This window comes from Oncorhynchus gorbuscha, linkage group LG08 (assembly GCF_021184085.1).
Source record: "Oncorhynchus gorbuscha isolate QuinsamMale2020 ecotype Even-year linkage group LG08, OgorEven_v1.0, whole genome shotgun sequence".
Classification (NCBI taxonomy): Eukaryota; Metazoa; Chordata; class Actinopteri; order Salmoniformes; family Salmonidae; genus Oncorhynchus; species Oncorhynchus gorbuscha.
Window position 1 is genome coordinate 59,299,204 of NC_060180.1, and position 27,960 is coordinate 59,327,163.

Here is a 27,960-nt window from a genome sequence, read left to right on the forward strand (position 1 = left end):
AATTAAAAATCCTACAATGTGATTTTCTGGATAGTTTTTTCTCATTTAGTCTGTCATAGTTGAAGTGTACCTATGAGGAAAATTACAGGCCTCTCTCATCTTTTTAAGTGGGAGAACTTGCACAATTGGTGGCTGACTAAATATTTTTTTTGCCCCACTGTACACTAAATTGACTGTGCCTTTAAACAGCTTGGAAAATTATGTCATGGCTTTAGAAGCTTCTGATATGCTAATTGACATCATTTGAATCAACTGGAGGTGTACCTGTGGATGTATTTCAAGGCCTACCTTCAAACTCAAGTGCCTCTTTGCTTGACATCATGGGGAAATCAAAAGAAATCAGCCAAGACCTCAGAAAGAAAATTGTAGACCTCCACAAGTCTGGTTCATCCTTGGGTGCAATTGCCAAATGCCTGAAGGTACCCTGTTCATCTGTACAAACAATAATACACAAGTATAAACACCATGGGACCACACAGCCGTCATACCGCTCAGTAAGGTTCTCACAGAGATGAACGTACTTTGGTGCGAAAAGTGCATATCAATCCCAGAACAACAGCAAAGGACCTTGTGAAGATGCTGGAGGAAACAGGTACAAAAGTATCTATATCCACAGTAAAACGAGTCGACGTAACCCGATAGGCCGCTCAGCAAGGAAGAAGCCACTCCTCCAAAACCGCCATAAAAAAGTCAGACTACGGTTTGCAACTGTACAAGATCACACTTTTTAGAAATATCCTCTGGTCTGATGAAACAAAAATTGAACTGCTTTGGCCATAATGACGATCGTTATGTTTGGAGGAAAAAGGGGGGAGGCTTGCAAGCCGAAGAAAACCATCCCAACCGTGAAGCACGGGGGTGACAGCATCATGTTGTGGGAGTGCTTTGCTGCAGGAGGGACTGGTGCACTTCACAAAATAGATGGCATCTTAGGGAGGAAAATTATGTGGATATATTGAAGCAACATCTCAAGACATCAGTTAAAGTTAAAGCTTGGTTGCAAATGGGTCTTCAAAATGGATAATGACCCCAAGCATACTTCCAAAGTTGTGGCAAAATGGCTTAAGGACAACAAAGTCAAGGCATTGGAGTGGCCATCACAAAGCCCTCACCTCAATCCTATAGAAAATGTGTGCCCAGAACTGAAAAAGTGTGTGCGAGCAAGGAGGCCTTACAAACCTGACTCCGTTACACCAGCTCTTTAAGGAGGAATGGGCCAAAATTCACCCAACTTATTGTGGGAAGCTTGTGGAAGGCGACCTGAAATGTTTGACCCAAGTTAAACTATTTAAAGACAGTGCTACCAAATACTAATTGAGTATATGTAAACTTCTGACCCACTGGGAATGTGATGAAAGAAGTAAAAGGTGAAATGATTAATTCTCTCTACTATTATTCTGACATTTCACATTCTTTAAATAAAGTGGTGATCCTAATTGACCTAAGACAGGGAATTTTTATTAGGATTAAATGTCAGGAATTGTGAAAAACTGAGTATTTGGCTAAGGTGTATGTAAACCTCCGACTTCAGCTGTATATTTGATTTAAAGTGGAACGCAAATAAATCTTTATCTCACCCTGATCGATCTGTAGAGGCTCGGGTAGTCTGCTGTGCTCCACGCAACATGAGTAGTTGTGTTTAGAACCAGAGATGAAGATGGTTTTATGCAGTTGGTAAGTCAAATCATGATCAGGTTTGATGTCTGTTGCCACATGTAGAGAGGTTGGCTTCCCATCCAGCTCCCACTTAACAGAGATGTCCTTGACTCGGTCTTCTCCAGTTCTAGGTCTAATGACCACTTCAGGACGAACTGTCAAGGACAGAACATTACAATACAAAATCCCATGCACTCTGCAAGACAAAGTGCAAGACAATAACCATTGCCCACCTACTTATAATTGTAGGTACAATACAGTACTATAGTATACAGTATTGTACTATACAAATCAGGAATTAGCTTCAAATTTTGCCTAAATATCCACATTCACATTCAACAAATATTAAGTAAGATATATTGCAGTGTGTATGCAAAGGTTGCCAATGCTGCCAAACGGGTCATACAAGATAGTTATTTGTTCCTACGTTGTTCCGGTGTCATTCCAATGAAATGTGGTTGGACCATCATACGTTGGTATGTCTCAGATTATTTGATTAGCATCATACAGTACAGTTTGTTTTGAATGCCACAAGACAACAGTTGGTATAATTAGGCCTATAATCGAAGATGTGCACAGATACATCCAATGTGTCTTGTTACAAAATACCCTAAAGACCAACATATCAAAATAAACTACAATATACTGGTTCCCAAAAAAATATTATGCAGGAAATACATTCATAAAAAGCAACCTGTTTATGACCCTTGGCTAACATGCTGAACACTACCAATAGCCTAGACAATTGGCACAGTTCATAGTGTTTTGTGACCCCTATTACTTGAGATTTGCTGCATTGGTGTTAGAATTGTAAAAAAATAACTCAGCCCTTTTTAAATGCAAAATGACAAAATACAAAAAAGTTAGTTTAGGAAGTATTTCAAATACATCTAACAGAAAAACTGCCCCTATCTGATCAAGCCAAAACTAGATCATATCTGCATGTGAAGCCTTGCTGAACTCTTATAGCAATGTACAAAAACTCTATATATTAATATCATGCAACTAATATTAAAAGTTGATAGCTGTAAGAGGATTTTTTATTTACATGTTTTACAAATCTATATCAATTGAACCAATGCATGGTCAGAGCCATAACATTTAATAAGTGATCTTACCTTTTCTGTTGATGGCCATCTTACTATGTGTGTAAACGTTCTTCAATCTTGGAACACAATCACGTTTCACATAGGGCAAATGACTTTGGTGCTAAAGTTTATACCCAACCAGAATGGTGTTAGTTGCTAATGCCATTGCATGGGGAACTGAGTGGCTCCAGAGCATGGTGTCATCATCCAAAGAAAGAGAGTGTATTTCCCATTGACGGAGAACTTGTACAGTCCACTCTGGATTCCATCATGGTCTAATTCACAACCATATATTAACTGAATAAGTGGACCTTATTAAGAAAACAAATGTACGTACATACTACATATCAATAACCTTTCATACATGACACATAGGCTGCATGTTACATTCCTGAGTCATCCGTTTATGTTCTTACTGTGACAAAAATACAATATAATATGCCCATACAATGTGCAGTATATGTAATCAGATAATTATTGTCAATCTACCATTTAGTAAGGAGATGGATTGGTGCTAAGGCCCTGCAGCTGAGTAATGTCCTGTCCAGGGAGTGTACTTGTACATCAAGCTGCCTCACACTACAGAGGCCCTGTGGGCTTTTCCGGCTCAGACAAGGCTTACTTACTTACCATTAAATCCTAGAGTGGCATTTGCATGTCTTGTGAAGGATTTAAAGTAGCCAGGTTTAAAACGAGTCTCTTACATTGCTTTTATAACTGAACACTCTTTGGTCATCCAGCATTTCATAAGAGCAGTACTCTGGTAAATATCCATGTCCGCGTGCAAACATCCAATATATAATCAAACTATGGTTTCCTAGATGAGAAGGGTGAACATGTTTGTCATCAATATGCCAGGTTCGTGGTAGCACAATATGGTCTGTCAATGCACTAGCAGGATCATGTCGTTAGTCAAGATTAACGGACAGGCAAATTGCGTCATGCTTTTTTGTATGTAATTTAAATAAGTGCTCTCCAGTGTACAACTACAAAACCAACCTGAATAGTCATTCGTCTCTACAATGGGGAACAGGCACATGCTAATGCCTAATGTTACCTGTTGGTTTCACAGAACAACAGCTTATTAACAACCACTTTATGATTGTTCTCAACAGAATTTCTCTAAATATAGAAGTTTCATAATGGTTATGTTGTTAAAAATGCACTGATATGGGGTTCTGCATCTCAGTGCTAGAGGCGTCACTACAAAAACCCTGTTTCGAATCCAGGCTGGTCCTGGGGTATGCTGTCATTCTAAATAAGAATTTGTTAACTGACTTTCCTAGTGAAATAAATATCAGTGAAATGTTGGACAAAAATGACTTAATTTTTAAAATTTAACTAGGCAAGTCAGTTAAGAACAAATTCTTATTTACAATGACGGCCTACCCCGGACAAAGCTGGGCCAATTGTATTCCCAATCACAGCCAGATGTGATATAGCCTGGATTTGAACCAGGGAGTGTACATCACCTCTTGCACTGAGATGCAGTTCCTTAGATTGCTGTGCCACTCTGGAACCAAAAATGTATATTGGAGTTGTGCCTGATGGATATAACCCATTTTAGCATGGATATTGAGTGGGTATTCCTATTAGTTGGAGCAATCATCCAATTAAGAAGAAAATGTCATGATGGCACAGATACTGTACCAACTCCAATTCACATACCACCCCAAAAGATCCACAAATGGCACACTCTCTATTGCACTCCACACCGCCCTTTCCCATCTGGACAAAAGGAACACCTTCATTGACTACGGCTCAGTGTTCAACAGCATAGTGCCCTCCAAGCTCATCACTAAGTTAAGTGCCGTTGGAATGAACTCCTCCCTTTGCAACTGGATCCTTCACTTCCTGACGGGCCGCCCAAAGGTGGTGAGGGTAGGCTACAACATATTCGCCACGCTGACCCTCAACACGCAGGCCCCTCAGAGTTGCTTGCTTAGTCCCCTCCTGCCCTCCCTGTTCACCCATGACTGCGTTGCCGAGCACAACTCCAACATCATCATTAAGTTTGCCGTCAACACGACGGTGGTAGGCCTGATCACCGACGATGATGAGACAGCCTATAGGGAGGAGGTCAGAGAGCCAGGTCAACAACCCCCTGTCAAAGTCAGCAAGTCAAAGGAGCGTATTGTGGACTGCAGGAAATGAGGGCCTAGCACGCCTCCATTCACATCAACTAGGCTGTAGTGGAGGCGGATGATAGCGTCAAGTTCCTCTGGGTCCACATCCTTAAGGACCTATCGTGGGCCAAACACACCAACACAGTCGTGAAGACGGCATGACAACACCTCTCCCCTCCCTGGAGGCTTAAAGGTTTTGGCATAGGCCCTCAGATCCTCAAAAGGTTCTACAGCTGCACCATTGAGAGCATCTTGACTGGCTGATTCACCGCTTGGTATGGCAACTGCTTGGCATCTGACTGTAAGGCGCTACAGAGGGTAGTGCATACAGCCCAGTACATCACTGGAGCCGAGCTCCCTGCCATCCAGGACCTCTATACCAGGTAATGTTGGAGGAAAGCTCTAAAACTGTTCTCTCTGCTACTACACGGCAAGTGTACCGGAGCGCCAAGTCCGGGACCAAAAGCCTCCTGAACAGCTTCTCCCCCAAGCCATATGACTGCTGAACAGTTAATCAAATGGCTACCCTGACCATTTGCATTGAACCCATGTATTTGCACTGACTCTCTTGTATAGCCGAGGGACATATAATCCCTAATCTTACTACATTTACACACACTGTATATAGACTTTTCTATTGTGTTATTGACTGTACGTTTGTTTATCCCATGTGTAACTCTGTGTTGTTTGTGTCGCACTACTTTGCTTTATCTTGGCCAGGTCGCAGTTGTAAATGAGAACTTGGTCTCAACTAGCCTACCTGGTTAAATAAAGGTGAAACCCCCCCCAATTTTTTTTTTCTAAATACACACAAAACACACATGCATATTGACGCTACACACATTCACAAATAGAGACACTCTTTCACACTGCTGTTGCCTTGTTTACTATCTATCCTGATTACCTAGCCACTTTTATCCTTCTGTAGCTCAGTTGGTAGAGCATGGCACTTGTAATGCCAGGGTAGTGGGTTCGATCCCCGGGGCCACCCATACATAGAATGTATGCACACATGACTGTAAGTCGCTTTGGATAAAAGCGTCTGCTAAATGGCATATATTATTTATTATATTATTTATCCCTACCTACATGTAGGTGGTGTTCAACCTTCCCAAGTTCTCTCACGTCACCCCGCTCCTCCGTTCTCTCCACTGGCTTCCAGTTGAAGCTCGCATCCGCTACAAGACCATGGTGCTTGCCTACGGAGCTGTGAGGGGAATGGCACCTCAGTACCTCCAGGCTCTGATCAGGCCCTACACCCAAACAAGGGCACTGCGTTCATCCACCTCTGGCCTGCTCGCCTCCCTACCACTGAGGAAGTACAGCTCCCGCTCAGCCCAGTCAAAACTGTTCGCTGCTCTGGCCCCCCAATGGTGGAACAAACTCCCTCACGACGCCAGGACAGCGGAGTCAATCACCACCTTCCGGAGACACCTGAAACCCCACCTCTTTAAGGAATACCTAGGATAGGATAAGTAAACCCTCTCACCCCCCCCCCCTTTAAGATTTAGATGCACTATTGTAAAGTGACTGTTCCACTGGATGTCATAAGGTGAATGCACCAATTTGTAAGTCGCTCTGGATAAGAGCGTCTGCTAAATGACTTAAATGTAAATGTAATATACATATTATTCTGTAACCACCAGGGGGTGGCGTATTAGCATACCTCTTGTACTATCTGATCACATGAACACTTACAAAAAAAATGACTTCTACATGTTGTATAGGAATAAGGCTACATGATTAAATAAGTTATATTGATTGTGCATTGTTGCACAATGAAAAACTAATAAAACATTACATTTATTGCACACACACACACACACACACACACACACACACACACACACACACACACACACACACACACACACACACACACACACACACACACACACACACACACACACACACACACACACACACACACGCCTTAGTACAGAGGCCAGGATTCAGCACTTTTAGACTTCTCAGCTTGAAATGCCTCCACCTGTGGCATCAAATGTTTATCTTCTTGGTGGAGCAGTTGTCAAGAGGGCAGCCACCTATGTTTGCGAGATAGGATCCAATATTGAATACCAGAGTGGGCTGGTGAGGAAGGAAACAGTACTGTTATTAAGCAAGCTGTGGGCTATCTGTTACATTTGACTGCCCATAAAGATGTTCATTTGTGTCTGACTGTCAGGATTAAGCCTTAAATGGTGACATGATGAGTCGTGTTGCCCAGGGCCCTGGCTGGCTGAGTTAAGGATGTATCTTAAATGGCACCCTATTCCTTATGTAGTGCACTACTTTTAACCAGGGTACCCAGCTCTGTTCAAAAGTAGTGCACTATATAGGGAATGTGGTGCATTCTGGGACACAGGCAGTGTTATGAGTTTGTTGTGATGGAGAAGCCAAGTTGCTATACAGCCCACCAGACCCTCTGGCACTGAAAGAGAATCCTGGGATGAGCCAGGCTGCTGTTTGAACATGCCAAGAGATGGCATATGCCTTCATATTGAGATGTCATCCCAAACTGATGAGAGGGAGTCTGTAACTGGAAAAACTTGCCCTGAACTTAGTGTGATAGAGGACATTCGTCAATGGCTTATGCTTCTTACAGGTCAAGTAAGCCAAGTGCAGTACGTAAACATTCCACAAGGTGTCGCCCAAAACTTGCATGTTGACATTGCAATAAAAACAGTAAAAAACGGAACATTCAAGATGTGAAGAGTTAATTGACCCATTACAGTTATTACTACAATTCTGTCAGGCAAACATTATTGAGTAAATGTATAACATCCCATTAAGAAAAAAATAAAAAAATATTTAAAGGTCATTTTAAAGCATTTGCACCAGCCGGCCTTGGTCAAGATCTTTCAGGTGGTCAATGTTGATAAATATTTACAGAGGTGTAACCACAGTAACAGTATGCAAAAATACAAACATTTTAATCATTCCCTTTGTATACACTTTATAAAGTGTGTACAGAGATAAACACATTAATGTTTGTACTGTAAGTCCATGAACCTGTGTTAGGAAAAGTCACAAGATATTGTGAAATAGCTTGGTTTTCTGCTTTAGCTCAGGCTTTTGGGGCATGAAGATATGCTCATCAATTCTGGGGCATAGCATGGTAGGGTTCAATTCGAATTGAAAGCAGTCAATTCAGAAAGTAAACTAAAATTACAATTAAATAATCTAAAAAGGGGCATTTATTTTCAGACTTCACAATAAACTGAAAGGTAGAAGCTAATTACTACAACGTTTAAAAAATAAATAAATGTTAAATTCAAATCCACTTCCTGAATTGACTGCCTTCAATTCGAATTGAGCCCAACCCTGGGGCATAGGAAGATATAATAAAGCATGTCAATTTAAGTCATATTGTAGTTAGAAGACAAATTGCCTTGCCTTTCAGTAACTCTTTGGTTTTCTGCCTTAGAACATGTGGCTCACCCATGAGCCCACACTTTTGGGACAGCACTGTTCATGGAGGCCCATATAAAAAGTTAATATGGTTACATCCCAAATGGCAACCTAATCTCTTTATAGTGCACTACTTTTGACCAGGACCCTATGGGAAAAAGGTCCGATATGGTACACAGTCATGGTGAGAGCAGGTTCCTCACAGCACACAGTCATGTTCTGCATAGCTATGTGCCAAATCAAGGCAGCTGTTCCACAAGATTCACACATGGATTTGCTCTGGTTTTCATTGGGACTTGGTTTCAGTTTTAGGTTAGGACACTAGAACAAAGCACCAAAATAGCACCAGGCAGGTGGAGATCAAGGTTTTGTGGCCAGAACATGTCCTTGAGATTTCTGTTATGCAATAAAACAAAAATAACTATATTCCGAAGTGCTGGATATCTTTGTATAAATTGTATTAATCAAAATAGGCCTACACGTGTTTATTGCGTTTGAATATGTATCAGAAATAAATAGATGATAGAAGAGCAGAATGATCTCCTGGAGGGTTCCTGTGACATGTTTACTACTAAAGTAGGCCTAGTTTACAGTTTAAGGACTGGGAGTAGTGTGCCATTTGTAGGGAGGGATATGATTCAATAATATTGCATGTTAAAGAGGTTCCTTTGCAGGAAATATTTTTTTCATTACAAAATATTGTCAAGATCTCAGATATTTTTCGAAATCACCCAATTGTTCACGCACACATGGGTGCAATTGCTCGCGCGCGCCATATACCACCTTGGACAGTTCCAGTCTTGACCAGAGTGTGGAGGCCGTTCCCCAATCGAATCCTGATGGAGCTGTTGCTCCCTGCACTAGTCTGGGAACGTGGAAACAGAAGGAGGACTAAACAGGTGGTCAGAAACACACAGCTAACAATGTTGTCCCTGGATAAAATGTGAAAGATATTTTGGTCTCATCTCTTTTTAAGGATACAAGATTCAATAACCAAATTTAATTCATGTTTCGGCTGACTTTCAAAGGGATAATTTATCCTCGGTTTTCCTCCGAATCTGGGCAAGATCTATCGGATATTAAACTATGAAAGTGACTGTGTGTTTTGGAAGGACTAGGGTGGTGGTACCGTGCGGAGATGGAAATATCAAAATCCATATTCTCATCCAGCAAGCCGTCATGAGATACAAAAAAGCAATTGCAAAGGTAAGTCGCGTTTACTTTGTATGGCGTGTTTGTTTCCAATGTTCCATTCACAGCATTTGGTCTGGAAACAATGTTGCAATGCCTGGACTGGACGTGAGGCTCGCGCAAATATGGCGCAAATTTGTAAGAGATGAGCTAAAATTATCAAATTATTCAACATGCCGTTTTATCCTGCTGACTAAAACAAACAATACATGTTAGGCTGAGTTGATGATACATCACCATAGTTGGCAAAGTCCTGTGTAAATCCACGAAAACTTCATTTGGGATTTCACCCTTTCCCAACTGAAGTGCATGGAAAGATTGCACATAACGCTAACTTAAGTAGTTAACTAGGATATAATAATATAATGTGCAAACCTATTTAGTTCTAAAGTAAAAGGATAATGATATCTACCAATCCGAGATTTGACTCCTTGGAAGCTGCTAGCTGGATGCTTGCTAGTTAGCTGACTGTTTTATAGCTAGCTAGTTAGCATCAGCAAGCTGCAGGATGGTATTCTGTTTTTGAAATGGGGATACTGCCTAACTGAATTAAAATATGTCATTTTTAAAAAGCGTAAAATTTCCTATCGATGTCATGCCGTTTGTACCTTCTTTTATTATTATTATGCTACCAAGATGTCTACTACATTTTCACTGGCACCCGAGTTTCTCTTGACTTTGTTACCCCTAGCTAATTAGCCTATTATGTTGTTGGCATAGCTAGCTAGTTAAGAAGCGGTAGCTAGCTTGCTAGCCGGGTCATTTCTGTTCCCAGGAAATAAACTTAATTATTGTAAAATGTAGATTCCAAAATGCTTTAAATATAAAACAATTGGTCATTTTTACATTCAAAACAAAAATATGGACCTTGAAATGGAATTGTATGCATTTTTAACACTTTAATTTTTTTTATTCTCAGTGGATGTAGGCGTTTTATGCCATGTCCGCCGGTGTTATTCATCCACTTCCACGAGAAATATGAATACATTTAATGTCCCATGTCAGTCTCACACTCATAAATGTCCACCCTGTTAGGCTGGATTATTGAGAAAATTAACCAAATTTCAAAATGTTTGATAGAAGTTAAAATCCGATTTAAGTGTTCACCGTTATGCTAGCTCAATCTTGCACACTCACAGAGCTGTCTAATTTAGGCTCCAGATTTCCACCATGTTACGTTCCATCCTGTTAGGATTATGCAACTAACAGGTTGTGAAATGCACCTAAAAAAATAATTGCTTAGTTTGACCAATGTGTGTTAAAAAAAGAAGTGAACGATGCCCTTTTTTCTGAAATTTAAATACAAAATTTAAATACAATTTAAAATTATACCCAGCTTACGGCTAGTATCAATCAAGGAAGAGCGCTTCAAAAAAATATTGTATCTCGAGAGTCTGTCTCACTTCTACTCACATCCTAAATTAAAATCAAACTTCTAGAATGATGCATGGTGGAACGTCAGAATGTTTCCCAACATGGTTTGTTTCCATTCTCTCAATTGTTTGAACTGGAAGTGGGGAAGAATCTTTCTTGAGCCACATGCTTCCTGAGAGCAATTTGCCCTTGAGGAAAGAGGGAAACGGCATGTGCCCTGCATTTTTAAGAGTCGACCTAGGACAGGAGAACCTTCATTGATATTTGTTTGAAGATAAACTTCCATGTCAGGATAAATGGTTCAGCTGACTATAATGATATTGTGCAATTTCTTAGCATATGATGGTTGTACTGGCATGCCTGGACAGCTGAGGACTACATAACGGGTTACATTTGATTACTCACTTTTGGAGATGCCAAGTTGATACAGTAGCTGGTTATTTGATTCACTTCCACAGAATGCTAATTTCCCTCATACAGGAGACAAGCATAAACTGTTTTTGTATGTGGGTGCAGACCATATTGCAACCTATAAAGCTGCACAATGCAGAAATCGATCCTTCATTTCCTGGTTGCTAAAATTCTAATTTGCCTAATATCAGTTTGTGACAACGCAAGCACATATAGTGTAGCCATTGAACCATTTATACTGCTTTGAAATAGCTTTTCCATAACAAAACAATTGTATTTTCAGTTGTTTGAAGCTGGTGTACAAAACTGAAAGTAAAAGATACAAGAACAAAACTTAAGGATGCATAAAATCGGCACACACAGACCAGATCTACCGCTTCTTAGACCTGCTTTGAATGCAAATGACAGACTTGAAACTCACATTTCTGTGACATTGTTTGGGTCTCCCAAAATGTTAATATGTAACTTTAAAAAATAAATATTTGTTTATATTTAAACGTCATTGACAACAAACTTGATTACATTGATATTAGATCTAGCCATGTATGTAGGATCCAGGAACATGAGGATTCTATAATGAAATCATGCATGGCACAACGTTGTGTGGCGGAGCAGTCTCATTTGTTTCAATGTTAGTAACCCAGATGACATGGTGCAGTGAATGCATGTCCTTTCAATAATTCAATGATGTCTGACAGTGAAGCGCTGGAGGAGAATGGGCCTCTTTCTATTGTGAGGCTGTGACTGGGAGGCAGACTGGTGGAGCATTTCTGGGGGACTTACACTTAGCCTTATCTATATCAATACAATCCTGCATATACTTTGAGTGTTTGGCTGTGTGCTGTCAGTATAGTTTACACTTTGGTGGAAGTTTTACTTTGCCCTCCGATAGAAATTATGTGGTCATTGGTTTTTTCCAAGCTGACTTTCTAATGCAATTGGAATGTAACTGATGATAATTGTAACAGACTTCTATCATGGAAGAAAGAGAAGTGTGGAAATACTGAATATTCTCAAGCTGAGTGAATTTGTCTTCTAAGCAGTAGTGGTGCATGGGTACAATCACTGGGGAAGCCAAGCCAGAAAAACTAAGCCATATTGCCACCTGAGTTGTGATACTTGTTTATTCCAAAACCTGTAATGGCCAGTTTATACTTGATCTGTCTGTAGGCAATTAGAATGCGATGTGTCGCTGGTCAAAATGTTTCATTTATACTCCTGGGGAATGTCTAGATTGTCACTTCAACTGTCAGTTTCCTTGTCACACAGACATGGAAAAATGTTTACGTCTCCATTGTCGTGGTTACCGGACTGCCACAGCAACTAGACCAATGATGCAGGTCGTCTAAAATTCTCAGATAGAATGACCTACTTTTATTTGGTCACGCAGTGGCGTTACGCTATTTTCTGTAAGCTCGACATTGCCTTGTAAATAATGATGTTGTGGGTTTCTGTAACAGTTTTACTTTAGTCCGTCCCCTCGCCCCGACCCGAGCTCAAACCAGGAACCCTCTGCACAAATCACACCTGCCTCCCACGAAGCATCGTTACCCATCGCTCCACGAAAGCTTCGGCCCTTGCAGAGCAAGGGGAACAACTACTTCAGGTCTCAGAGCGAGTGACGTCACCGATTTAATGCTATTAGCGCGCACCACCACTAACTAGCTAGCCATTTCACATCGGTTACATTTATTTTCCCATAATATTTAATTAAAAAGGAGCCAATGTTTTAAGAGACGTTGTCAGGTATACAGTCGTGGCCAAAAGTTTTGAGAATGACACATTCATTTCCACAAAGTTTCCTACTTCAGGGACTTTAGATATTTTGTCAGATGTTACTATGGAATACTGAAGTACTATTACAAGCATTTCAAAAGTGTCAATGGCTTTTATTGACAATTTACATGAAGTTGATGCAAATAGTCAATATTTGCAGTGTTGGCCCTTCTTTTTTAAGACCTCTGCAATCCGCCCTGGCATGCTGTCAATTAACTCCTGGGCCACATCCTGACTGATGGCAGCCCATTCTTGCATAATCAATGTTTGGAGTTTGTCAGAATTTGTGGGTTTTTGTTTGTCCACCTGCCTCTTGGGGATTGACCACAATTGGGATTAAGGTCTGGGGAGTTTCCTGGCCATGGACCCAAAATATTGATGTTTTTTTCCCCGAGCCACTTAGTTATTACTTTTGCCGTATGGCAGGGTGCTCCATCATGCTGGAAAAGGCATTGTTCATCACCAAACTGTTCCTGGATGTTTGGGTGAAGTTGCTCTCGGAGGATGTGTTGGTACCATTCTTTATTCATGTCTGTGTTAGGCCAAATTGTGAGTGAGCCAAACTCCCTTGGTTGAAAAGCAACCCACACATGAATGGTCTCAGGATGCTTTACTGTTGGCATGACACAGGACTGATGATAGCGCTCACCTTGTCTTCTCCGGATAAACTTTTTTTCCGGATGCCTCAAACAATCGAAAAGGAGATTCATCAGACAAAATGACTTTACCCCAGTCCTCAGCAGTCCAATCCCTGTACCTACATTTTGCAGAATATCAGTCTGTCCCTGATGTTTTTCCTGTTTTTCCTACTTTGCTGCCCTTCTTGACACCAGGCCATCCTCCAAAAGTCTTTGCCTCACTGTGCGTACAGATGCACTCCCACCTGCCTGCTGCCATTCCGATCACGCAGCTGAATCAACTTTAGGAGATGGTCCTGGCGCTTGCTGGACTTTCTTGGGCACCCTGAAGCCTTCACAACAATTGAACCGCTCTCCTTGAAGTTCTTGATGGTCCGATAAATGGTTGATTTAGGTGCAATCTTACTGGCAGCAATATCCTTGCCTGTGAAACCATTTTTGTGCAATGCAATGATGACGGCACATGTTTTCTTGCAGGTAACCATGATTGACAGAGGAAGAACAATGATTCCAAACACCACCCTCCTTTTGAAGCTTCCAGTCTGTTATTCGAACTCAATCAGCATGACTGAGTGATCTCCAGCCGTGTCCTCGTCAACACTCACACCTGTGTTAACGAGAGAATCATGTCAGCTTGTCCTTTTGCAGTGGAATGATTTTTGTGGATTCATTTGCATGGAATTAATTGCAATTCCTCTGATCATTCTTCATAACATTCTGGAGTATATCAAATTGCCATCATACAAACTGAGGCAGCAGACTTTGAAAATGAATATGTCATTCTCAACTTTTGGACACGACTGTACTCTGGCCATTACTTGAACTGGCTAGCAAACTAGCTAGCAAACTAGCTAGCAACAAACCAAAATATTGTTTAGAAAATTGCTTTAATTTGCCTGACTCTCTAGGTTGACATTTACTGAATTCATTTTTAAACTGATGGGTTTATATGCCTTGCCATTGTGATATATAGGCTTAAGGCTGAGATAATAAGAAGTGGCAGAATAAATTAAACTACACCTTTCGTTTCATCACAAACTAAGGGGTGCTGTTTCGCTCGCTCGGATGCTTTCGCTGGTGAGATACATTCAGCCTCATGCGAAATAAAGGAAAACTATGAAACTCGGAGAGAAAATAATTTAATTTATTGGTACATTTTTGGGGCAATGCCTGGCTTCCCCCATGAATACACGCCACTGCTTCTAGGTGGAAATTAAGCTCGAAATGAAACCCCTTATGTATGCATTGAGCTTTGATCTAAATACCCAGAGCTTCTTGTGAACTTCTCACCCACAACACAACTTTAAAACAAAGAAACCCACTAAAGTAATTTGCTAGGGATTGCTGCTCTCGTTGCTCCCCCACCCTGGCATTTAAAAAAATGAATTTTAGAGCAGAGTGATGTCAAGTGATCGCGTCACAGCTCTTTGATCAAATAAAATTTTATTTGTCAAATGCATCGTACGTAATGGGTGTAGACTAACATCGAAATTCTTACTTGCGGTTCCTTTTCCAACTATGTAGAGTTAAAGATATAGTGACCCAAGGGATAAATGGAGTGAATATGTGTCGATGTGCAGGGGTATGAGGTAGTTTTGTGCTGTACATATTAGAGGTTGAACAATTAATCGGAATGGCTGATATTATTATTTTATTTTAAATATATTTTTACACTAGGCAATCCAGTTAAGAACACATTCTTATTTTCAATGACTGCCTAGGAACGGTGGGTTGACTGCCTTGTTCAGGGGCAGAACGTCAGATTTTACCTTGTCAGCTAGTCCAATGCTCTAACCACCTGCCTCACATTGCACTCCACAAGAAGCCTGCCTGTTACGCGAATGCAGTAAGAAGCCAAATTAAGTTGCTAGCTAGCATTAAACTTATCTTATAAAAAAACAATCAATAATAATCACTAGTTAACGCCACATGGTTGATGATATTAATAGTTTAACTAGTGATTATTATTGATTGTTTTTTATAAGATAAGTTTAATGCTAGCTAGCAACTTACCTTGGCTTCTACTGCATTCGCGTAACAGGCAGGCTCCTCGTGTAGTGCAATGAGGCAGGTGGTTAGTGTTGGACTAGTTAAAGATTGCAAGATTGGGTCCCCCGAGCTGACAAGGTGAAAATCTGTCGTTCTTGCCCTGAACAAGGCAGTTAACCCACCGTTCCTAGGCCGTCATTGAAAATAAGAATGTCTTCTTAACTGACTTGCCTAGTTAACCTCGTCAGTCGACCCTCTACTTTTTCAAACATTCTGTTAAAAATCGTGCAACATTTCAGCGCCCTGCTACTCATGCCAGGAATATAGTATATGCATATGATTAGTATGTGTGGATAGAAAACACTCAGACGTTTATAAAACTGGTTAAATCACGGCTGTGACTTTAACAGAACGTGCGTTTCATTGAAAAGTGCAGGAAAATCTGATCACTGAAAGTGGAAAAATATATCCATCTGCCGCTTCAACCCATTGTTATGGGCGACAGACATTAAATAGGGCTGAGGTTGCAGTACCTACAGCTTCCACACGATGTCAACAGTCTTGTCATTTGCCAATTCTTTGTTTCTTGGTCAAACGAACAAGAGACAGGCTTTTTCTTCAGGTCTCCGACCGGATATTTTGGTTGAGAAATACACGGACGGTATTTCAAGACGGACCCCTATAGAAAACACTTCGTCTCGTGATTAATTTGATCGCTTATTAACGTTTACTAATACCTAAAGTTGCATTACAAAAGTATTTCGAAGTGTTTTGTGAAAGTTTATCGTCGACTTTTTGAATTTTAAAAATGACGTTACGTTATGAAACACTATTTTTTTTTCCGTTTATCACACAGTCTTCATAGATCGATATCTAGGCTATATATGGACCGATTTAATCGAAAAAAAGACCCAATAGTGATTATGGGACATCTAGGAGTGCCAACAAAGAAGATGGTCAAAGGTAATGAATGTTTTATATTTTATTTGTGCGGTTTTGTGTAGCGCCGACTATGCTAATTATTTTGTTTACGTCCCCTGCGGGTCTTTTGGGGTGTTACATGCTATCAGATAATAGCTTCTCATGCTTTCGCCGAAAAGCATTTGAAAAATCTGACGTGTTGCCTGGATTCACAACGAGTGTAGCTTTAATTCAATACCCTGCATGTGTATTTTAATGAACGTTTGAGTTTTAACTAGTACTATTAGCATTTAGCGTAGCGCATTTGCATTTCCAGAGCTCTAGATGGGACGCCTGCGTGCCAGGTAGGAGCAAGTGGTTAAATAAAGGTATAATTTTTAATTTTAATTTTAAATCAGAGTCCAAAAATACCGATTTATGATTGTTATGAACATTTGAAATCGGCCCTAATTAATCGGCCATTCAGATGTAATCAGTCGACCTCTAGTAGTTATTATAGGAATTATGACGCGTCTGCTATTTCTCTCTCTACCATTTGTATATCATATACCCTTTGGATGTTCTTATAGGCACTTTAGTATTGCCAGCCTAATCTCGGGAGTTGATAGGCCTGAAGTCAAAAACAGCACTGTCCCTCAAGCATTGCTAAGAGCTGCTGGCAAATGCAGTAAAGTGCTGTTTGAATGAATGCTTACGAGCTTGCTGCCGCCTTCCTCCGCTCAGTCAGACTGCTATATCAAATCATAGACTTAATTATAATATAGTAAACACAGAAATACGAGCCTTTGGTCATTAATATGGTCAAATCCGGAAATTAACATTTAGAAACAAACATTTATTCTTTCAGTGAAATACGGAACCGTTCTGTATTTTATCGAACGGGTGGCAACCCTAAGTTGAAATATTGCTGTTACATTGCACAACCTTCAGTGTATGTCATAATTATGTAAAATTCTGGCAAATTAATTACGGTCTTTGTTAGGAAGAACATTTCACACATTTCGCAACGAGCCAGGCGGCCCAAACTGCTGCATTTACCCAGAGTCTGCTTGCACTGAACGCAAGAGAAGTGCCAATTTTGCTAGTTAATATTGCCTGCATTTTTAAAAACTAAATATGCAGGTTTAAACAAATAATTGTGTATTGATTTTACGAAAGGCATTGATGTTTATGGCAAGGTACATTTTGTGCATTGATTGTGCTTTTTTTCGCGAATGCACTTTTTGCAACGCTGTCTCCTCGTGGATTGTAATGTAATCGGCCATAATCAGCATCCAAAAAGGCAGATATTCAACGATTTTTACTGTGAAAAATTGAAATCGGTCAACCTCTAGATTTAGCCTAGTTTGGGTGTTCCAGCACGTCTACCATCTAGGACCCCTGTCATTATAGTGGAATGCTTCCTGCAGAGAGAGAGAAACACCAGGCCTTAAATCACATAACTCTGTAGATGTATCCTAAATGGCACACTATTCCCTATTAGGGAGTCCACTGGTTGATTGTTTGGTTGACAGGCTGTTGGTCGACCAATATTTTTTTTTGTCGAGCAGTTGCATATATATATATATATATATATATATATTGCTCAAAAAAATAAAGGGAACACTAAAATAACACATCCTAGATCTGAATGAATTAAATATTCTTATTAAATACTTTTTTCTTTACATAGTTGAATGTGCTGACAAGAAAATCACAAAATTATCAATGGAAATCAAATTTATCAACCCATGGAGGTCTGATCCAACTTTGATGTAATGTCCTTATAATAAGTCAAAATGAGGCTCAATAGTGTGTGTGTCCTCCACATGCCTGTATGACCTCCCTATAATGCCTGGGCATGCTCCTGATGAGGTGGCGGATGGTCTCCTGAAGGATCTCCTCCCAGACCTGGACTAAAGCATCCGCCAACTCCTGGACAGTCTGTGGTGTTGGTGGATGGAGCGAGACATGATGTCCCAGAAGTGCTCAATTGGATTCAGGTCTGGGGAACGGGTGGGTCAGTCCATAGCATCAATGCCTTCCTCTTGCAGGAACTGCTGACACACTCAAGCCACATGAGGTCTAGCATTGTCTTGCAGTAGGAGGAACCCAGGGCCAACCACACCAGCATATGGTCTCACAAGGGTTCTGAGGATCTCATCTAATTAACCTAATGGCCTCTTAACCTCTTAACCTAATGGCAGTCAGGCTACCTCTGGCGAGCACATGGAGGGCTGTGCAGCCCCCCAAAGAAATGCCACCCCACACCATGACTGACCCACTTCCAAACCGGTCATGCTGGAGGATGTTGCAGGCAGCAGAATGTTCTCCTCGGCGTCTCCAGACTGTCACGTCTGTCACATGTACTAAGTGTGAACCTGCTTTCATCTGTGAAGAGCAAAGGGCGCCAGTGGCGAATTTGCCAATCTTGGTGTTCTCTGGCAAATGCCAAACGTCCTGCACTGTGTTGGGCTGAAAGCACAACCCCCACCTTTAGACGTCAGACCCTTACCACCCATACCACCCTTACCACCCATGCCTTGACTTCCGGCGCCGACAGAGATGGCCGCCTCGCTTCGCGTTCCTATGAAACTATGCAGTTTTTTTAACGTGTTATTTCTTACATTAGTACCCCAGGTCATCTTAGGTTTCGTTACATGAAGTCGAGAAGAACTGCTGAATATAAGAGCAGCGTCAACTCGCCATCAGTACGACCAAGAATATGACTTTCGCGAAGCGGATCCTGTGTTCTGCCTTTCACCCAGGACAACGGAATGGATCCCAGCCGGCGACCCAAAAAAACGACTTCGTAAAAGAGGGAAACGTAGCGATCTCAGACGTAGCAGACTCCGGAGGCGGGCTCATCGTGCACCACTCCCCAGTATACTTCTCGCCAATGTCCAGTCTCCTGACAACAAGGTTGAAATCCGAGCAAGGATAGCATTCCAGAGGGACATCAGAGACTAACGTTCTTTGCTTCACGGAAACATGGCTCACTGGAGAGACGCTATCGGAGTCGGTGCAGCCAGCTGGTTTCTCCACGCATCGCGCCGACAGAAACAAACATATTTCTGGTAAGAAGAGGGGCGGGGACGTATGCCTTATGGCTAACGAGACGTGGTGTGGCCACAAAAGCATACAGGAACTCAAGTCCTTCTGTTCACCTGATTTTAGAATTCCTCACAATCAAATGTTGACCGCATTATCTACCGAGGGAATTCTCTTCGATTATAATCACAGCCGTATATATTCCCCCCCAAGCAGACACATCGATGGCTCTGAACGAACTTTATTTGACTCTTTGCAAACTGGAATCCATACATCCTGAGGCTGCATTCATTGTAGCTGGGGATTTTAACAAGGCTAATCTGAAAACAAGACTCCCTAAATTGTATCAGCATATCGATTGCGCAACCAGGGCTGGCAAAACCTTGGATCACTGCTATTCTAACTTCCGCGACGCATATAAGGCCCTGCCTCGCCATCCTTTCGGAAAAGCTGACCACGACTCCATTTTGTTGATCCCTGCCTACAGACAGAAACTAAAAAAAGAAGCTCCCTCGCTGAGGTCTGTTCAATGCGGGTCCGACCAATCTGATTCCACACTCCAAGACTGCTTCCATCACGTGGACTGGGATATGTTTCGTATTGCGTCAGACAACAACATTGACGAATACGCTGATTCTGTGTGCGAGTTCATTAGAACGTGCGTTGACAATGTCGTTCCCATAGCAACGATTAAAACATTCCCAAACCAGAAACCGTGGATTGATGGCAGCATTCGCGTGAAACTGAAAGTGCGAACCACTGCTTTTAATCAGGGCAAGGTGAGCGGAAATATGACCGAATAGAAACAGTGTAGCTATTCCCTCCGCAAGGCAAACAAGCTAAGTGTCAGTATAGAGACAAAGTAGAATCTCAATTCAACGGCTCAGACACGAGGTATCTGGCAAGGTCTACAGTCAATCACGGATTACAAAAAGAAAACCAGCCCAGTCACGGACCGGGATGTCTTGCTCCCAGGCAGACTAAAAAACTTTTTTGCCCGCTTTGAGGACAATACAGTGCCACTGACACGGCCTGCAACCAAAACATAAAATCAAATCAAATTTTATTTGTCACATACACATGGTTAGCAGATGTTAATGCGAGTGTAGCGAAATGCTTGTGCTTCTAGTTCCGACAATGCAGTAATAACCAACATGCGGCCTCTCCTTCACTGCAGCCGAGGTGAGTAAAACATTTAAACGTGTTAACCCTCGCAAGGCTGCAGGCCCAGACGGCACCATCAGCCGCGCCCTCAGAGCATGCGCAGACCAGCTGGCTGGTGTGTTTACGGACATATTCAATCAATCCCTATCCCAGTCTGCTGTTCCCACATGCTTCAAGAGGGCCACCATTGTTCCTGTTCCCAAGAAAGCTAAGGTAACTGAGCTAAACGACTACCGCCCCGTAGCACTCACTTCCATCATCATGAAGTGCTTTGAGAGACTAGTCAAGGACCATATCACCTCCACCCTACCTGACACCCAAGACCCACTCCAATTTGCTTACCGCACAAATAGGTCCACAAACGATGCAATCTCAACCACACTGCACACTGCCCTAACCCATCTGGACAAGAGGAATACCTATGTGAGAATGCTGTTTGTCGACTACAGCTCGGCATTTAACACCATGGTGAGGGTAGGCAACAACATCTCCACCCCGCTGATCCTCAACACTGGGGCCCCACAAGGGTGCGTTCTGAGCCCTCTCCTGTACTCCCTGTTCACCCACGACTGCGTGGCCACACACGCCTCCAACTCAATCATCAAGTTTGCGGACGACACAACAGTGGTAGGCTTGATTACCAACAACGACGAGACGGCCTACAGGGAGGAGGTGAGGGCCCTCTGCGTGTGGTGTCAGGAAAATAACCTCACACTCAACGTCAACAAAACTAAGGAGATATTTGTGGACTTCAGGAAACAGCAGAGGGAACACCCCCCCTATCCACATCGATGGAACAGTAGTGGAGAGGGTAGCAAGTTTTAAGTTCCTCGGCATACACATCACAGACAAACTGAATTGGTCCACCCACACAGACAGCTGTATCACCGCCTGGTACGGCAACTGCTCCGTCCACAACCGCAAGGCTCTCCAGAGGGTAGTGAGGTCTGCACAACGCATCACCGGGGGCAAACTACCTGCCCTCCAGGACACCTACACCACCCAATGTTACAGGAAGGCCATAAAGAGCATCAAGGACAACAACCACCCGAGTCACTGCCTGTTCACCCCGCTATCATCCAGAAGGCGAGGTTAGTACAGGTGCATCAAAGCTGGGACCGAGAGACTGAAACAGCTTCTATCTCAAGGCCATCAGACTGTTAAACAGCCACCACTAACATTGAGTGGCTGCTGCCAACACACTGACTCAACTCCAGCCACTTTAATAATGGGAATTGATGGGAAATGATGTAAAATATATCACTAGCCACTTTAAACAATGCTACCTAATATAATGTTTACATACCCTACATTATTCATCTCATATGTATACGTATCTACTGTACTCTATAATCTACTGCATCTTTATGTAATACATGTATCACTAGCCACTTTAACTATGCCACTTTGTTTACATACTCATCTCATATGTATATACTGTACTCGATACCATCTACTGTATCTTTCTTATGCCGCTCTGTACCATCACTCATTCATTTATCTTTATGTACATATTCTTTATCCCCTTACACTTGTGTGTATAAGACAGTAGTTTTGGAATTGTTAGTTAGATTACTTGTTGGTTATTACTGCATTGTCGGAACTAGAAGCACAAGCATTTCGCTACACTCGCATTAACATCTGCTAACCATGTGTATGTGACAAATAAAATTTGATTTGATTTACCACCCTCATGGAGTCTGTTTCTGACCGTTTGAGCAGACACATGCACATTTGTGGCCTGCTGGAGGTCATTTTGCAGGGCTCTGGCAGTGCTTCTCCTTGCACAAAGGCGGAGGTAGCTGTCCTGCTGCTGGGTTGTTGCCCTCCTACGGCCTCCACCACATCTCCTGTCCTGATGTACTGGCCTGTCTCCTGGTAGCGCCTCCATGCTCTGGACACTACGCTGACCGACACAGCAAACCTTCTTGCCACATCTCGCATTGATGTGCCATCCTGGATGAGCTGCACTACCTGAGCCACTTGTGTGGGCTGTAGACTCCGTCTCATGCTACCACTAGAGTGAAAGCACTGCCAGCATTCAAAAGCGACCAAAACATCAGCCGGGAAGCATAGGAACTGAGAAGTGGTCTGTGGTCCCCACCTGCAGAACCACTCCTTTTATTGGGGGTGTCTTGCTAAATGCCTATAATTTCCACCTGTTGTCTATTCCATTTGCACAACAGCATTTGAAATGTATTGTCAATCAGTGCTGCTTCCTAAGTGGACAGTTTGAATTCACAGAAGTGTGATTGACTTGGAGTTACATTGTGTTGTTTAAGTGTTCCCTTTATTTTTTTGAGCTGTGTGTATGTATGGGGCTAGCCATTGTATGTATGGGGCTAGCCATTGTAAGTTCAGTCACTTACCCCACCAGTGCCTGTGTGCTGGAAGTGAGTGAAAGCTCGGGGGGGGGTATTCCTGTACCAGTACCAGACGGGGAGACAGGCCAGGGCAGACGGTGAACAGATCACCAGGTGCAATCCAAGCAGCAGTGCAGCAGGCAACGGGAGTAGGTGTCACACCCACTTGGGAGAAGCTTTAATTTCTGGCGGCAGATTTCTTGTAGAAAAGCCCTGAACAGCAGGAGGGGGCTTCAAGGCCTCTGGATTTGGGTGTGGTAGCCTGCCATTTGTTGAGCTCAAAGGCTTCGACACCTCTCGCTGAAACAATTGAATCAAAAGTTCTAATCCATGGATTTCATAGGCTACTCAATCATTAGTCTTGTCATAAGCAATCATGTTTGGCAGGTATAGGAGTGCAGGTGGCCAAGCGGTAAAGAGCGTTGGGCCAGTAACAAAGGTTGCTGGTTTAAATCCCTGAGTAGACTAGGTTAAAAAAGAAATTGTCAATGTGCCCTTGAGCAAGGCACTTAATAATAATTGCTCTTGATAAGAACATCTGCTAAATGACTAAAATGGAAATGTTAATATTCCATCTGAACACCACGTTTGAGGATCTTGTTCAAGAAAAGCATGTAGGCCAGCATGTAGTGGTATTCTCAATGGCATTCTGTCAACATTCTCTTTTGGGTAAAGCATTTGAAATTATTTCAGTATTCGAATAATATGATATTCGTTCCCAATATCCTGATAAGGTACAGGAAAAGTTCTCTGACCATATTCATCTGAGTGATTGCTGATCTTAGTTGCTGACAATTCTGGTTACTTAAGTTCAGATAGAAAAGGATGGATTAAGGACCCTGAAGAAAACAACTTGGAATGTTTTGTGATTAATAACATGTATAGGCCTACTTGGTATTTACAATGGTGATCTTAATTCTGATTTATTTTTAGTTAAACTGATGTCAGCGTAATTATTTCAATCACCAAAAGTGATGGTCTTGCCCAGGTATATTTAATTTTATTTCATTACACAAATTACTATTTTGATTAATGTGAAACTGCCTTTGATCTGATCTGCAATGCCTCAGGAGGGGCATGTGAGAAGAAAGTGTTGATGCTATGGTCATTAGTATGGTGCAGTGCATCACACGTGTGAGCTACTGCTCAGCACACTTTTAAACGTTCTTGTGAGCAGTCTATGCGGTCATTCCAATCACCACTCAAACAAGACTTTCCAAGGAAATGGCTCAGTTATGGATTTGTCCATTTTCTTGTTATGTTGGAAAGGACTATCTGAATACAATAGACACAATGGTCTTTACTTCCTACAGTACACGCAGAATGTAATCATAGAATGAGTCCATAGAATGTTGCTAGCTTTGGTACCAGTCTGTTTGTTATCATGCTATTTGCCATGCCAAACAAACATGCAATGAGTGGCATGATAGCACTAACACTGGTAACCAGGCTATAATATTGCACCCTTTGCTGCTGAACAGTGTTTGATCCTGTCACAGGGCTGTGTGAGACAGTGGTTTGGCTTTGCTCCAATGCTGGATTAAAAGCTAATTTGATCATGTGTGATGATCCCTGGGCAATGATTGGGACCCTGGCTGAGTCTCAAATGGCACCACATTCACTATCTAGTGCACTGCTTTTGACCAGAGCCCTTTTGGGTTTTTGCATCCATACTGATTTACACTAGCTTACACTTCCTAGCTGCATGTAACAGCCTTGCATAAGCTGTCAGAATTGATTTTCCAGCATTGACATCTTAATGAAGGGGATACCTAGTCAGTTGCACAACTGAATGCATTCAACAGAAATGTGTCTTGCAGCTTTAACCCAACCCCACTGAATCAGAGAGGTGTGAGGGCCTCCCTTAATTGACACCCATGTCATCAGCGCCCGAGAGCAGTTGTTGGGAGTTGACTACCTTGAATAAATGTGTTCTGGTGCAGCCAAAATCATAAAATATCTGGAGTGCTGAGCTAGGATCATGTTTCCATTCTTATTCATTATGATTTAAAATGCAAAACTCAACCTAGATCAGCACACTGAGACTTTATGATTACAGGCCCTGATTTTTAAATCATTTCTAAATGCATGTTACAGGAAGTGACACCGTAGTAGGGATAAGTAGCTCTACTCCAGGGGATGGCATCTCTAAGGGCAGCACTAGTGGCCTCTTGGAACAGAGTTAACGGGAAGTTAAATCATAACACTTCATGACATGGAGTGCTTAAGTGGTTTATAGAGTGCTATGCAAACAGATTACTTGCACCCTGGCAAAGATCCAGTCAGCTGAGTGTTGCCTACATCTACTGTATTTCACTATATATTGATGCATGGACAGGTTTGGGTTTTTACTTGGCCTTGTATAGCAGTATTTCAGTGTTTGTTAAATGTTATGCCACTCCGCCGCATGTAATGTCAGTTTAAAAAATAATTGTTTACTCAGTTTGCTGCTTGTCCTCTCTGTCCTTCCACACAGCCCCGCCCACTGTCACTCAGAGAGCAGTTTTTGGGCTCGACCACGAGTCACAACCACTTGGAGTCTGCATGGTCAATGTTGCAGATGCAACAAGATGTTTGTGACAACTATCCTGTTTCTTTATAGAAATCTTGTGGATTTATATTAATAACACTATCTTACTGTCTGTGTAACCGGTGCTATACTGCACCGCTGTAACTCTGCGTTGTGTGTGGTTGATTGAGACTATAGACGTGGACTTTGGAGATCAGGTAGTTTTAGTCAAGCAGAACTCACTTTCTGCATCCTGCATCCAAAAGGAAACAAAACATTTGTAGAGCACATATGTTCTGAGAATCGTCGCCTCTTTCTCTCTCAGTGCATCAAAATGATTTTCTAATACCAAAATTAATACACTCTCTCCTTATTATACATAACATATTTTACATAGATAAAACCACATACCTGCATCCAAAAGGAAACAAAACATTTGTAGAGCACATATGTTCTGAGAATCGTCGCCTCTTTCTACAACAGATGCACAATGGGAGGGACTGGGATCATTCGAGGAGCTAGCCATCGTTCACACATACAATAGCCTGCTAATACCTTAGCTAGCTATTAACCGCATGTTGAATTCAGAATGTTGATGTCCTAAAAAGTACAATTACAAGTGCATCTTAACAATACCACCGTCTTATGAGTAACATCTAAATATACATCATTATTCATGAACAAAACACTGTGTATGACTTTGTACTTAAAAGAATCAAACTTTTCTGAAGACAGGAAAAAGTGTGCCTACCTTTCAGTGCATCAATGATTTGAGCACGAGCATGCAGGGCAAAACGTAAGTAATAATATAATAATAATAATATATAATATATAATAATATAATAATAATATAATAATAATATAATATATGCCATTTAGCAGACGCTTTTATCCAAAGCGACTTACAATCATGTGTGCATACATTCTATGTATGGGTGGTCCCGGGGATCGAACCCACTACCCTGGCGTTACAAGCACCATGCTCTACCAACTGAGCTACAGAAGGACCACAAGTACACACTCCCCTTCTCCCAGGATGCAGGCATGCATAACAAATCAACACAACATATTAATATATGAACCTGGTGTAATTCACATAGTACTTTAACAACTGTTACATCTGCAAACATTTAGCATGTTGTGGCTAAAATAAATTGTGTTAGCCACTAATGCTAATCGCGAGTTAGCTGGCAAGCTAGCTAGGTAAATGTTCTTAGTCAGGAAACGTCGCAAGCTAATACAGCCTGATACCAGTGCTGCTGTAAGCCTAGATCAGAATGAGTTTTTTTGTGTGTGCAATGGCGTATTCTAAATCATAAAGGAATAGGTGATGCATGAATATTTTAACTACTTCAAACTCAAAGCAGACAGCCTCCTAAACTGAATTACGTTTTATATCGTCACATCCAGGTGTACCTTAAATGCCCCTTGCCCATGCGAGGGGGAATGATGATCGGAGAGGCGATGTCCTTGGTGGAAATCTTGCAGTTGAGCTTAAAACAACCAACCTAAAGCTATTAATGTACCTCGTAAGCTAACATATCCAGCACTCCTGTGAGGTAGCTAGCTACAGTTCAAATCAAATGTATTTATATAGCCCTTCGTACATCAGCTGATATCTCAAAGTGCTGTACAGAAACCCAGCCTAAATCCCCAAACAGCAAGCAATGCAGGTGTAGAAGCACAGTGGCTAGGAAAAACTCCCTAGAAAGGCCAAAACCTAGGAAGAAACCTAGAGGAACCAAGCTATGTGAGGTGGCCAGTCCTCTTCTGGCTCTGCCGGTGGAGATTATAACAGAACATGGCCAAGATGTACAGTTACACATAGCTAGCTAGCTAGCTAGTTTTATAGTTTACACGTTTTTATTCCAATACATTTCCGGGATCTCCAAAATATGTTTATCTAGGTAAGTTTTATTGGCTCCTCACTAAAACATCAAGACAATTTTCCAACGGTAAAATATATATATATATTTTTTTAGCAAGCTAGCTTTTTTTCTGACATGCTGAAAATGCAGCCTTGTTGATTCAATTTGACACTTCGTGGCCACCAGAGTTTGACATGGCTACAGTTTGCATTGAATTGTGGGTCATATCAACCTCATAAGTTACCAAAGGTGTTCACTCGCTCCCTCATGCTAAATCGAGGGTTGATGGGGCAACGTTAGTAAATTTGACCTCCACTTAAGATGGCAATCAAACTGCATCCGGTTTTGACAGGGACCCCCTCCCCCGGAGGGAAAGTGGCTAGCTTAAGGGCTGAGGGGGTAATGTGTTTGGACTGCAGCACAAGTAAGATAACATTTAATCTAA

At 41.8% G+C, this 27,960-nt stretch overlaps 1 protein-coding gene across 9 annotated transcripts in view; it reads left to right on the top strand.

Annotated features, from left to right (window-relative positions):
* The first annotated feature begins 9,078 nt into the window (after positions 1-9,078).
* The window catches only part of LOC124041922 (partitioning defective 3 homolog), a 246,588-nt gene continuing 227,706 nt past the window's right edge, over positions 9,079-27,960 (top strand). For 6 of the 9 annotated variants that reach the window (XM_046360093.1, XM_046360094.1, XM_046360097.1 and 3 more), the window contains exon 1: positions 9,079-9,487. In XM_046360093.1, the coding sequence (XP_046216049.1) occupies positions 9,368-9,487 (120 nt within the window). In that variant the 5' untranslated portion in view covers positions 9,079-9,367. The remainder of the gene's footprint in view (positions 9,488-27,960) is intronic. The other 3 variants (XR_006840005.1, XM_046360096.1, XM_046360099.1) reach the window with 1 other exon arrangement.